The 13789-nt window shown below is 47.2% G+C and overlaps 2 protein-coding genes across 6 annotated transcripts in view; both read right to left on the bottom strand.

Moving 5' to 3' along the window:
- Positions 1 to 13341, bottom strand: part of TSFM (Ts translation elongation factor, mitochondrial) — a 32288-nt gene extending 18947 nt beyond the window's left edge. For 2 of the 5 annotated variants that reach the window (XM_053662044.1, XM_053662046.1), the window contains exons 1-4: positions 5085 to 5214; positions 4667 to 4840; positions 3739 to 3867; positions 2211 to 2333 (exon numbers count right to left, since the gene is read on the bottom strand). In XM_053662044.1, coding sequence (XP_053518019.1) covers positions 2211 to 2333; positions 3739 to 3867; positions 4667 to 4840; positions 5085 to 5141 — 483 coding nt within the window. In that variant the 5' untranslated portion in view covers positions 5142 to 5214. Of the gene's footprint in view, positions 1 to 2210; positions 2334 to 3738; positions 3868 to 4666; positions 4841 to 5084; positions 5218 to 13249 lie in introns of those variants that run through there. The other 3 variants (XM_053662043.1, XM_053662045.1, XM_053662042.1) reach the window with 3 other exon arrangements.
- EEF1AKMT3 (EEF1A lysine methyltransferase 3) lies at positions 5296 to 13720 on the bottom strand. Its single transcript, XM_037167178.2, has 3 exons — positions 13481 to 13720; positions 13250 to 13361; positions 5296 to 7529 (listed from the first exon to the last, which is right to left on the bottom strand). Exons 1-3 carry the CDS (start codon positions 13655 to 13657, stop codon positions 7138 to 7140), a joined length of 681 nt encoding a protein of 226 aa, XP_037023073.2. The 5' UTR covers positions 13658 to 13720; the 3' UTR covers positions 5296 to 7137.
- Between the last annotated feature and the right edge of the window lie 69 nt (positions 13721 to 13789).

Here is a 13789-nt window from a genome sequence, read left to right as displayed (position 1 = left end):
ATGGAGGCGTAGGTGGAAACACTGTGCCTTCTCGCACAACCAAGTTTAAAAACAACAAAGTTTTAGCAATAAAACACAGCCAAACCACAGAAAATCGAACTATATGGAAGTCTGACAACAACGAACCCTTCAGCCAAACCGGTAAAAGGGGCAGAGCCAGCAGCAGAGCAGGGTCGGGCAGGAAAGATCCACCGGACCAACCGGGATGCTCGACCCAGGCACACTGGCAGCCGTGGGCAGATCCCAGGTGTGGAGTGGTGGTGGGCAGACCCACTGAGGGTGCAAGGCGGTGGACCCACAGAGGGCTGATCGCAGTCACACATTTGGGCACAGATAAACCTGTGAAGGAGCCAGCAGTGAGACAGACCACGCAGGCCCCAGGGACAGAAGCAGCAGAGGGGACCACCATTGTCCCTCTCTGACCCCGCCCCCACATATGGCATCACAAACCAGCGACCTGGGTGGCCCCGCCCCGGTGAACATCTAAGGCTCCACTCCTCACACGTAACAGGCGTGGACAGATCAAAACATGGCTCAAGAACAACTCAGAGACCCAGAGCTGATAAATCTAAGTGACCAAGAAATAGCCAAACTTTCAGATGCACAGTTCAAAACACTGGTCATCAGGATGCTCACAGAACTGGTTCATTTTAGTCACAAATTAGAGGAATGTATGAAAACTAAACTAACTGAAATGAAGGGAAATGCACAGAAAACCAATAGTAATGGAAAGGAAACTGGGACTCAAATCAAAGGAGTGGACCAGAAGGAGGAAAAAAATGACCAAACAGAAAAGGATGAAGGAACAAGAATTCAAAAAAAGGAGAGGCTTAGGAACCTCCAGAACATCTTTAAATGCACCAAAATCCGAATTATAGGGGTACCAAAAGGGGAAGAGGAACAGCCACCAGTGGAAAACTTATTTGAACAAATAATAAAGGAGAACTTCCCCAATCTGGCAAAGGAAATAGACTTCCAGCAAGTCCAGGAAGCTCAGAGAGTCCCAAAGAAGTTGGACCCAAGAAGGAACACACCAAGGCACATCATCATTACATTAGCCAAGATTGAAATGAAGGAGAGAATCTTAGAAGCAGCAAGAGCTAAGGGGACAGTCACCTACAAAGGAGTTCCCATCAGACTGTCAGCTGATTTCTCAAAAGAGACCTTACAGGAAAGAAGGGGCTGGAAAGTATTCCAAGTCATGAAATCCAAAGACCTACATCCAAGATTGATCTATCCAGCAAAGCTTTCATTCAGAATGGAAGGGCAGATAAAGTGCTTCTCAGATAAGATCAAATTCAAGGAGTTCATCATCACCAAGCCCTTATTATATGAAATGTTAAAGGGACTTATCTAAGAAAAAGAAGACAAAAAAGATGAAAAGTGAAAGGACAGCAAACTCACAGTTATTAAGAACCACTCCTAAAACAAAAGCAAACTAAGAGGACAGCTAGATCAGGAGCAGAACCATAGAAATGGAGATCACATGGAGGGTTAGCAACAGGGAAGTGGGAGAAGGAGAAGGGGGGAGAAGGTACAGAAAATAAGTGACATAGACGGTAGATAGAAAATAGATAGGGTGAGGGCAAGAATAGTATGGGAAATATAGAATCTAAAGAACTTGAGACACATGGTCATAAACTAAGGGGGGGAAGGTGGGGGAGGGGTATGCAGGGTGGAAGGGGATGAAGGGGGAAATAGAACAACTGTAATGGCATAATCAATGAAATACTTTTTTTAAGAAAAAGAAAAAAAATTAAGAAAAAAAATCTGTACCTTATTTGACTGACTTCACCCCACTGCCATTCATTCATTCATTTAACACAGATTTACTGAGCCTCAACCAAGTGCTGGGCCCGCTTCTCTTTCACCAGAGACACAGTAGTGAAAAGTCAAATTCCCTGCCTCACAAAGCTTGAGCTCTACTGGGGAAGACCGACAACATACAAATAAATAAAAATGTAATATATAAGCACTGTAACAAAAATTTTTTGATGAAAAACCACAGATTTTTAATTTACTTATTGAGGTAACAGAGCCACAGAAGGAAGGACACACCTCTACAAAAAGGTAACATTTAAGCAGAGACATGAAGTAAGGGAGATCTGAGAATGTCTGAAAAAAGGGCACAATAAAAACCCTAAGGGGGAAGGGTAGGCAGGGAGGTACGGGCGGAACAGACACAGCATGCTGGAGGCCCCCAAACTCACCTTACTGTATGTGGAGAGCTGATCATTCAGGCTCTGACAATGCAACATGGTTCCAAGGGCTACTTGCTGCACCAACTGTTGAAATTTTAGGTTTCTTGAAACAAAATCTGTCTCACAATTTACCTGTAGGAATAAGTTGATACTGCTGTATAAGCTATTTACTGATAGTTTCCAAAAGTGCCTTAAGGTTAGAGAGTAAACCAAGGTGTGGACAGAACAAGCTGCAGAAATAAATGACCCTAGCCCTGGGTCAGTTGATTGGACTGGGTCATCCTGCAAAGTAAAAGGTCTCCAGTTTGATTCCCGGTCAGGGCACATGCCTGGTTGCAGGCCAGGTCCCTGGTTGGGGCAGGTGCAAGGCAAGCAATCATTGTTTCTCTCACACATTGATGTTTCTCTCCCTCTTTCTCCCTCCCTTCCCTCTCTTTAAAAATAAATAAATATCTGAAAGAAAATTTTAAGGAAGAAAAAACGCCCAGAATTCTAAGCCTGTAGCTTCCTTCCAAGCTTGAGGCCAAAAACTGAATGAAGTGATTTCTACTGTGTTCCTTAGTTAGCAATGGCCTGTACAGAGGATGATTCCATAATGTCCCCAAAGGACTCACCACAAGTTCATCGCCTGCCTATGGCTACATGCCATAATCAACTCATTTTCCAGCCTCTACCAACTACAAACCAGTTTTGTTATCAGCTTATTTTATCTCCTTCTCTCACTCTACACTCTAATCCACCCTTCTGATTCTTCAGCAGTTGTGGCCCTGAAACCTCTACAACAGCTACTCTCTATCCATCACCTAATTAATATAATTCCTAGCTTTAAAATCAAACTTGTCCAGGAAGCAATCAGTTCTGAGGGGTAAGGCTACTCAAAACTCACATTTAGGAGTACTATTCTAGGCCTTTTCTCATCAACACATATGTGCATTTCTAAACTTAAATGAATCCACAGCTAATAATTGTGGTCTCATGGGTTTAAACTCAACTACCCTTTATGGTTCTCAAAGACCTCTTCCTTTTTTTAATAAGATTTTATTTATTTTTTAGAGAGAGGGGAAGGGAAGGAGAAAGAGAAACATTGATGTGTGGTCGCTTCTTGCATGTCCCCTACTGGGACATGTACCCTCAGGCATGTGCCTTGATTGGGAATTGAATCAGCAACCCTTTGGTTCACAGGCCAGCACTCAATCCACCGAGTCACACCAGCCAGGACTCAAACACCTCTTCTTTAAGAATGAAAAGAGCTGTCACCAGTGTGGCTCAGTTGCTTTAGCGCCCTCCCACAACAGTGAAAGATCACAGGTTTGATTCCTGGTCAGGGCACATGTCTGAGTTTCAGGTTAGGTCCCCAGTTGAGGCGTGTAGGAGAGGCAACTGATTGATGTTTCTCTCCCTCTCCTTCATTCTCCCTTCCCCTCCCTCTAAAAATAAAAATAAAATCTTAAAAAAAAAAAAAAAAGCAAAGAATCTACCACAAAGCCTTACACTGAAGGGACAGCCGTTCCTGGTACCTGGAATTCTAACAACTCACCTCCACTAACACAGTCGTGTTTTCTTCCTGCAGCAGCCCAATCAGGCCTTCTTTAGTCTTCCTGCCGTGCAGCTTGGCAGCTTTGCTCCAGCCCTCCTTCTGGGCCTGTTCATGCAGCCAATGCTCTGCCTATAAATTGAAAAGAAATGGGGCAGATGACAAACTCATAGAATTTAAAACTGAATGGGACTCTAAAATATGTTCAGGTCCCCAACACTTTCTGCTTCTCTTCAATCCCACAATAGAAAATGAAGTAATCCATCATTTACTGCACAGGTGGAAAACACAAGGCCTGCGAGTGGAATCTGGCCCTCCACCTTGTTTTACACAACCCAACACCTTGTTTCTACACAGAGCACCACTGAGCTCTCACTTAACAGTTAAGTAGTTACATTTATACAGTCCTAAAGTTACATTCGCCTTTTGAAGGCAACCATGAGGCTGATGTGCCCCTCCCCCATTTAAAGTGAGTTTGATACCCCTATACTGGCAGCTTACCACTAAATGCCAAATTCTGCCTGGTGCTTTGGATAAGCTTAATCTTCACAACAACGTTATGGAGCAGACAGTAGTATTTCCATTTACAAGAACAATGCACCTCTGAAAAATTAAGTAAGGTGTCCAAGGTCACAGGGTCAGTGTGAGGGCACCAAAATTTTAGTCCTAGTCTGACTCCAAAGTGCACACAGCCCTTTCAGCTCCAAGCCGCAGGAAACAGCATTACAGTTTGCAAAATGGAATAAGGTTTGTTAACCCTGGCATCCTGAGTCAATTGCTTCCTCCTTACACGGAGTCAAAGGCTGAGGTGGTCATTTAAAGTCAGAATCCTATCTAGAAGGCGGCCGTTAGGAATACTGGACAGCGACCTCCCTGTGAGACAGACCCGACCCTAGTACCAGCCCTGCTCCCTTCCCTGCCTCCCACACACCTGTTTGAGATCCCCGCCACAAGTCTCCAGAGCCTTCTTGCAGTTTACAAAGGAATAGCCCGTTTTTCGTCGCAGCTTCATAAGGAGCTCCTTGCTGGAGGCCGAGGAAGACAGCCAGGGCCCAGCGTGAAATGTGTGCCATGGCTGGGGCGACTGCAACGGAGGGGGCCCTATCTGGAAGGGGTGAGAAGAAAGGAATGAGAAGCAGAACGCAGCGAGGCGCTCCGGGCCAGAAAGCACGCGCCCCTGGAGGCGAACTCAGGAGGGCCTGGGGCGAAAGGCAGCGCAGGGGAGCTGCACCGCGAAGAGGCAACGAGATGGGGGGAAGGGAGGGACGGAGTCCGAAAGGGGGTCGGAGGCAGGGGCGCACAGGAGACCTGCAAGGAAAGCAGGTCGGTGCAGAGACCAAGACCTTCACCTGGCAGCTCCCCGTCCGCGCGAAGAGGTAGAAGCGCAGTGACCGCAATAGCGACATCTTCCCGGCCGCCGCAAATTGCCGCGGGCCGGCGCTCTGGTGAGGCCACCGGCCTACGGCTGCGCGGCAGGGCCAAACTTATCCACCGGAATGTGCCGAACGGGGATATCGCCACCTGCTGGTCGGAGGGAGCACACTCTCCTCACCCCACTTGGCTTACTGAACTGGGAGGCAGAATTACTCGCGGGTGAAATGGAAACACTAAGCCAAAGTCGTCACAAAATAACAATACAACACCTGTGATAACATTTTGTTTCTTTATTTATAATGCTCTTGCATATTCATTAACCATTCTTGACTCAAGACAAAGTTGTGAGGTAGGTAGATGGGTCCAGAAATTTGCCAGGGGTTGCCTAGGGAGGTGGGGGCTCAGTGCCTTCAACAAACCCAATAAATATTTAAGTGAGGAAACTATTTGTTGAACACTACAATGTACCAGGAACTGTGCCACAGTTTCAGGGAATTAGAGCTAAGTAAATGACAGCCCTACCCCCCACAGTAGTCTAATGGTGAGAAAATAAGGAGCAGACATCTTGACTACACAAGTGTCATAAGATGAACATTTAAAGGGTGTCAAAGGAGAAAGAAATCACATCCAAACACAAGGTTCGTAAAAAGCTTTTTTCAGGATAAAGACTAAGAGTAATGAAGATTCTACCAAACACAAATAGTCCTTTCAGGGAGGAAATCACCAAATAGAATGATGAAAGAAGTCAGGGAATCTTGGTGTAGGCTTAGGGAACAAAGAGTAGACCTTTTATAATTTGGCCCAAGGTTGCAATATATTTTGGAAATCAGTAGTAGGAAATGAGGAAGAGGGTCATTTGAGATTACAAAAGATAGACTGAGTACCAAGAAGAGGAGCTCAATCTTCTGTAGGCAACAGCAGAAGCTAATCAGGGCTGATTTTAGAAAATCACAAGAGCTGGAAGCCCAGAGGCCAGAGGAAGTGATGTGTGGCCCCAGGAGTAAGGATAGCCCGAACCAGAGCTACTACGGTGGGAAGAGAAAAGAGGTGAAGACAAAACACATTGGGAAGGAAGGACTGACAGGACTTGGAAACCCAGATAAAAATCAAATGAACAACCTAGTACTTAGTGATCAGGGTCCCAGCTCCAAAAAGGATAAAGAAACTACAGGCCAAAGGACAGCTCTGCTGCCTACCCCCAACTCCAGGCCTGGGAGGACCTGACCCAGTTAGAACCACGATCCCACCAGAGTATCTCTAGACCCGAGAAGTGGGTGGTCTGGGACTTCTTACTTCCCAGCACCCTAACAAAAGCCTGAGTTCTCTGGATGTAGAAGAGCTCTTTAATGCTCATGTTTCTTTCCCTTTAAAAAATATTCCAGTAGAGCCCTGGCTGGTGTGGCTCAGTTGGTTGGAGTATCTTCCTTCATTTCTCGGAAAGGGCACATACGTAGGTTGTGGGTTCGATCCCCAGTCCAGGGGCATATGATCCCTGGTCCAGGAGGGTGTAGGAGGTGGCCAATAGATGTTTCTCTCACACCGATATTTATCTCTCTCCCTTCCCCTCTCTCTAAAATCAGTAACAACAATAAAAAAATGCCCCTCAGGTGAGGATAAAAAATATTCCAATAGAATCTGGCAAAAAAAAACCCCACAAAACCCTATTCTGTATAAAAAGACAACAGCAGGACTGGAAGTGATCAACGACTGTCTCTCTGCAGCCACTGCTCTCGCATCCCGGTTACCTTCCCTTTCCCCACTGAAAACCCTGGCTATCCTCCCATCATCCTTTGCTGAGAACAAGAGCTGGGAACTTCCTTTCTGCTCTACCCCAGTGCTGCTGGGGCTCGAGGATTCCTGGCAAGCAGGCACATCCCTTCACCAACCCAAAAGTATCTGGGAGAACTAAGAGGGTAGGAGGAAAGACAGAAGCAAGGGAAATCCATCCTTTTTGGTCCTTATGTTTCTCCCTTTGAAGATATGGCCATTCCTTCATTTGGACAAGGGGTTCGGAGGAGGAGGGTGACATCAAGTAGGTCTTGGTTCCCTGTGCTTGGCCATATAGATGTTGACATTTTCATCCTCATCCCGCTGGGCCAGCTCCAGCTGGAAATGCTGGGGCAGGAGGTGCTGAAAGAAGCTCTCTGTCCCATGCTCCTCTCTCATCTTGGAGGCCAGATAGATGGTGCCTTGGGGACCACACAGGTGTTGGAGGGTCCCCAGCAGCAGTGGAAAGGTGGGCTGCAGATACACGATATCAGCCCCCAGCACCAAGTCATAGTCGCCAGGGAAGACATGTTGATCGATCCCCCAGGACAAAGCAGAGACCCGGGCCCGGCCTCCAGCTGGCACATTGGCCTGGACGTTGCCCTGGATCTGTTCTAGGGCCAGGGGCAGGTCAGTGATGGTAACATCCCCCCCTGAGAAAGAGGAAGGAGAAGAAATGCGAGTCAGTGGGACCAACAAAGGGGTCTCAGCTCTTGCCCAGAAGGTCCCAGAAGGTCCAGAGGCCTCAGGGCCTAGAGGACAATGTCTTGACAGACCAAAGTCCAACTTTCGGCTTTTAGTTGCCCTGACCTCCATCTTACCCACTGCCACTCTCATTACTCTACATTCTACAACATCAACATTCTCTCTGAGCTAATCTTCAACCCCTCTGCTCAAAACACAGCAGTCACATGTCAGCAGAAGCCTGGGAGGCACTAAGCTGGAGAAGTGCTATGCACCCACCCCCTCCTGACACAGACCAGCCTTCGGGGGTCTGGAAAGCTTCCCAGAAGATGTGACCTCAGTGAGCCTTAAAGGACAAGTCAGAGTTAGTCAGGTGGTACTTTCCAAGCAGAGAACAGGGAGTACAAAGGCCTGGTGGCGAGACAGCATGGAGTATTCAAGGGACGCTGGACCCTGGATCACATGGAAGTGTCAAGGAGGAGAAGTGTCAAGACATGAGAGTAAAGAGAAAGAATGATTATGACATGTTGAAGAGATGTAGGCTTGATCCTGCACTGAGGGCAATAGGTTTTAAATGTAGAAGTGGGGGGTGAAGATAATCAGATTAGCATCTCAGAAAGCTTCCTTCATGCAATAAATACATGTACTGAGCATCTAAGTTCCAGGAATACAGTGGTGAGCAAGACAGAACTTCAAAACCTCAGCCTTCCTAGAGTTTTATCCTAGAGGGAGAGACACACTAAGTACTGCAAAACTCTTTAATCATAACCATGATGACCATTAATCATTCATTCATTCAGTACTGGCTCGTGTGGCTCACTGGATTGAGTGCTGGCCTGCAAATCAAAGGGTCGCTGGTTTGATTCCCAGTCAGGGTACATGGGCCAGGTTTCAGGGCCAGGTCCCCAGTAGGGGGCATATGACAACGAACCACACATTGATGTTTCTCTCCCTCTCTTTCTCCTTCTCTTCCCCTCTCTCTGAAAATAAATAAATAAAGTCTTTTAAAAAGTAATTCATTATTCATATTTATTATGCCAGGTGCCTATATGCCAGGTGCCAAGAATACCACAGTAAACCAATGTAGATGACAAGCCCTCTGCTCATGGAACTTACAGTCTAGTAGCAAGAAACGGACAACAAACACAACACTTAAAATACGCTGTACATCGGATGAAAATAAGTGCTCTTTTGAATGAAGCATCAAGCAGGGAAGGAGGATAAGAACGGCTTGAGGCACAGGCAGGGGTATAATTTTCAATGGGATGGCTAAGGAAACCCCTTACTGAGGAGACAGTTTGGACAAAGACCTAAGTGATGGGACAAACCACTTGGACGTTTCAGGCTAAAATAACCAAATGAGGGACCGGTGCGTGCAAAGACCTCGAGGCAGGAGTGAGCCCGGCAGGCCTGAGGAGCAGCAGGAAGGCCTGTGGCTGGAGCAGAGCAAGTGAAGAAGATAAAAGCAAGCACCAGATCCTAACCAGGGCCTTTTCAGGAGACTGTAAGAAACCTGGCTTTTAATCTGGGTGAGATAAGGAGCTACTGGGCAATTTTAAATGGAAGAATGGCATGCACTGAGTTATGTTTTTAAAGGATTACTCTGGCTACTGGGATGAGAAAAGACAGCAGAGAGGCGGGGTGAGAAGCAAGGAAACCAGTTAGGAGGTAGCCGCACTGACCCCAGTGAGGTGATGGTGGTTTGAACCAGGGCAGTAGCAATGTCTGCCTAAGAAATGGTTGGATCCTGAATATATGTCGATGGTAGAGCCAACAGATTTGCTGACGGATTAGACACGAAATATTAGAGAGAAATTGAGCCTGGCACCAAGGTGTTTGGCCTGACAACTGGAAGAGTGAATTGCCATTCATCTAGATGAGGAAGACTTCAGGAGGAACAGGACTGGACAGGAAGATTCTCAGTTTGTTTCTGGACACATTAAATGTGAGATGTCCATCAGACAAGCACACACTATCTGAGTAGCAGGAGGTCACATGAGCAAGTCTAGAGGTGGAAATGGACAAATCAGAGTATCACCCGCACAGAAAGGGCACTTAAATCCATGACATGATGGGACTGCTCAGGAGTCAGTGCAGACAGCAAAGGGAAGGGCTCACAGCACATCTTCTGAGCCCGGGGGCACTCAAATTTTCAGTTGTGAGGATGAAAAGAAACCAACAAAGGAGAATGGAAAAGAGTGCAAGCAAGGTGGGCAGAAACTAGACGTGTGGTGGTATCCTGGAAACCAAAGGAAATGCTTCAAGGAGGAAGGAGTGCCAAATCCTGCAAAGTTAAGAAAGGTGGGCTCATAACTGACTCCTGTGTTTAACCCCGCGCAGTTGGAAGTGAAGCTCACAGCTTCGACTAGAACAGCTGGAGTGGACGGGGCAGTGGATGGGGTCGGGGCAGAGTTGTCTACTTAACGTGGAATGAGAAAAGAATAGGAAGAAAGGAACCCTTGAGGAGTTTTGTCGTAGAAGAGAAATGGCGTGGTACCAGGAGGGATATGTAGGATGTAAACTTCTTCTGAAATAGGAGAAATTGCAGTGTATTTATGTGCACTACACACACACACACACACACACACACACACAGAATGATCGGAGAAAAGAAAAATCTGATGACGCATGAGAGATGTGGGAGGAGAGGTGTTTGCTGGAACAATGCCTTGGAGTAGATGAGAAGGTTTAATTTCTCTTGACAAGTGGAGGGCTTGACCTTAGCTAGGAGCATAGCATTCATTCATGGTACACACACGACAGGAGAGAAGGCAGCACCCACAGGCCCGGACGCAGAGGTTAGGTGAGCAGAGGTCCTGAGAGGAATGTCTGGACTTTCCCTATGAGAAAATAGAAGCAATCAGAAGAGATTGGAAACAAAGTCACCAGCTGAGGGTAAAGACCCGGGAGGAAGCATTTAAAGGTTTAAAGGGTAAGAAGGTACAAATCAGAAGTTTGGGAGAGAAAAACAAGTGATTGAGGGAGATGTAAGAGGCTAGCTGGGTAGCACTTAAGGATGCACCTGAGGTTAGTAACAACAAATTTAAAATGAAACCAGTCAGCACAGTTGTGTATATACTAGGAGGGCCCAAGCTATCCTGGGAGTGGCTGTGTCAAGGAGGCCTTCCCTTGGAAGTGATGTTTGGGCTGAGCACTAAAGAGTGCACATGGCCCTGGCTGGTGCAGCTCAGTGGATTGAGCACAGGCCTGCGAACCAAAGGATTGTGGTTTGATTCCCAGTCAGGGCACATGCCTGGGTTACAGGCCGGTTCCCAGCAGGGGACACACGAAAGGCAACTATACATTGATGTTTCTCTCCCTCTCTCCTTCCCTTCCCTTCTAAAGATAAATAAAAAATTTTTTTAAATGTATATGTATTAACCAGCTGGTACAAGGGTTTCAGACACAGAGTGTGGCCTGTGTGAAGTCTCCAAGGAAGGGAACATCAAGATAGACTTGAAGCCCTGGCTGGGTAGTTCAGTCAGTTAGAGCGTCATCCTGATATGCCAAAGTTGTGAGTTCAATCCCCAGTCAGAGCACATACAAGAATCACCCAGTGAATGCATAAATGGATAGAACAACATATTGATCTTTCTCTCTCTCTTTCTCTATCCATTCCTCCCTCTCCAAAATCAATAAATAATAATTTTTAAAAAAGGATAGACTTGAGGAACTGAAAGAAGGGTAGCACAAGGCCATACAGGAAGGGGAGGGAGAGGCACAGGAAGAGGCTAGAGAGGGAGGCAGGGCCTTACAGGGCCTTAGAGGCTATGCTCAACCTGTTGACTATCCTGAAAGCAACAAGAAGCTACCGAAAGATGAAGTGGCAGGTGATTACAATCACATTTTTAAAAAGATCACTCTGACTGCTAGGTGGAATGGGCAGAGGTCTCAGTGGTGAAAAGGAGTCAGAGCAGGAAGATCAGTTTCACTAACTGTGGTAGTTTCCAAAAATAATGGTGGTGCCATGGGCTGGGGAGCTATCAATGTCCACAACATGAGGTTTAAGAGACTGCTAGGAGATGAAATCAATAGGACCTGAATAATGGGTCTGGGGTTGAGAAAACCAGATGTGTCAAAGGTGATTTCTAGGTTTTCCACTAGGCAATGGTTTAATTCACTGCAGTGGGGAAGTCTGAGGTTTGGGGAAAGTCAAGTTTGGGGACACTAAACTTCCCCATCTGAAAGCTCTCACAAAAATCCAGGGAAAAGAGGGGGGAGGGGAAAAAATTCAGGGAAGAGAGGGCAGCAGCCTGAACTAGAGATGGTGGGAAGAGTACACAACCGGGGGAGCATTAGGGACACATGACCCATAGGATTGGCTGATTGCTACGATGGGAGGAAAGAGGGTAAGGGACGAGATGACAGTCACGCTTCTGGCTTGGCAGCTGAACAGGGGTCACAGGAGGAGAAACCAGCCTAGGAGCAAGTGAAAGCAGGTGTTCCCAACCACATTACTTGCCCTCCTCCCACTTTAGCATAACTGCCCACCTCTCATTCACCCATCCTTCACGGAAAACTACTGTTGGCACTCCTTCAGTCCCTTCTGAGCCTGCTAAGTTCACACTGTTCACCTCTTTCCCTCCTGACAGAGCTTCTCCTTGGATTCCAAGGAGCCAAGGGAGATACGGCCAAAGTATGTCCGCTGGTGCTGTGCACACGTCTCCAGAGTTCTTGTACTGTAACACCCTCCCTGCCTTCCCCACTAGACCATGAGCTCCTTGGGGAGAGGAAATCTGCCTTACTTGTATTTAAATGACCTAGCATAATTCCTGGCACAAGAAAATTCCAGATACCTGTTGGCTGAATGAATAGAAGAAATCTCTCTGGGAAGTACGAATTCAGGACATGTTAATCTGCATTTCTAGGGAGATGACATCATAAGTGCTTTTATTTATTTATTTATTTATTTTTCATAAGTGTTTTTGCCCTGGCTGGTGTAGCTCAGTGGATTAAGCACAGGTCTGCGAACCAGAGAATCACAGTTCGATTCCCAGTCCGGGCACATGCCTGGGTTGCCGGCTGGTTCCCTGCAGGCCAGTTCCCAGTAGGGGATGCATGAAAGGCAACCATACATTGATGTTTCTCTCCTTCTCTCCTTCCCCTCTAAAGATAAATAAATAAAATCTTAAAAAAAAATGAAGCAAAGTTTTTCTTACCTTTTCCTTTTCCAAGTGTGCGGTACCTAATTCCTACCCTATTTCCCACAAAACACATCCTATTCCTCAGAAACTCTTAAGCTTTCTCCCAAGTGATCAAAACCTTAAAAATCTAAAGAATACTCATAATAAAGTTATAAAGCCTTCATAGGGTTTAATACCCACAAGTTACTTCCCCTACAAGGTACCCCCAAATATGCATGTTGCCAGAAGACCATGCCCAAAGCAAAGGAGCTTTTAAGTGACGATATTGTCCGTGAAATCACACACACACAAAAAAAAAGGTAGAAAAAACTCCTTCTATTAAGGCCTCCCATTTTTATATCCTACCCCCAAATCAATGACCTTGTGTATTCCGACAGCCAATGAGCCCTGCCTGCCACACAAAGCAGGCAGGAGAAAAAAAGTTTGTTAAAAGAAAAATAAGGTGCTGTTCTGGTTCCAAACCATTCTCCCCTCGGAAGAACCCAAGAAGTGACATTTCTCCACACCCTGTTCCCCAACCCTCTCCCGCCACAAAGCTCACGCACCCTGCAGCGCCGCCAAGATCCCCACGATGCCGGTCCCCGCGCCTAGTTCGATCACCTTCTTGTCTCGGAAATCCACATTTTGGTTTTCGAAATAGTTGCACAGGGTCAGAGCCTATAGGAGAAAAAAAGGGGGGGAGTGGGAAACTGTCACGGGGTGGCTCCATATGGCAAAGGGAGAGTCTGGGGTCTGGACCTTCTGCGGATCCTCGCCCAGGGCCACCCACTGCTCACCGCATCCCACACGCGCGCTGCCACCCCAAGGCGGGACCCGAAGTTCTGCGTGATGCTCAGTACGTGCCCACAGAAATGGAAACGGCTCTTCTCCGAGTAGGAATCAGCGAAGAGCGCGACCTCCCTCGGGAACACCGATTCGCGCTCGGAGGCGGGATCTGGGCGAAGATCCCCCATCTGGCCCGAAGGGTTCAGGACGCGGCAGCCAGCCCCGGGGTTCCGGATCTGGAGCTGGACGCCGGCTGGGGGACCTCGGGCCGTCTCGGCTGCCCCGTGGCACCGAGCCCCGCCCCCCTGAGCTCGCTCTCC

Source organism: Artibeus jamaicensis, unplaced genomic scaffold (assembly GCF_021234435.1).
Source record: "Artibeus jamaicensis isolate MK-2021 breed Jamaican fruit bat unplaced genomic scaffold, CSHL_Jam_final contig_233, whole genome shotgun sequence".
NCBI lineage: Eukaryota > Metazoa > Chordata > Mammalia > Chiroptera > Phyllostomidae > Artibeus > Artibeus jamaicensis.
This window is presented reverse-complemented; position numbering and strand designations above follow the sequence as displayed.

Coding starts and splice junctions, on each gene's coding strand:
- EEF1AKMT3 (XM_037167178.2), bottom strand. CDS start 13,657: ATGGGGGATCTTCGCCCAGATCCCGCCTCCGAGCGCGAATCGGTGTTC. Junction 13,362..13,480: donor CAGCGCGCGTGTGGGATGCG/GTGAGCAGTGGG, acceptor TTTCTCCTATAG/GCTCTGACCCTGTGCAACTA. Junction 7,530..13,249: donor GATCTTGGCGGCGCTGCAGG/GTGCGTGAGCTT, acceptor CCTCTTTCTCAG/GGGGGGATGTTACCATCACT.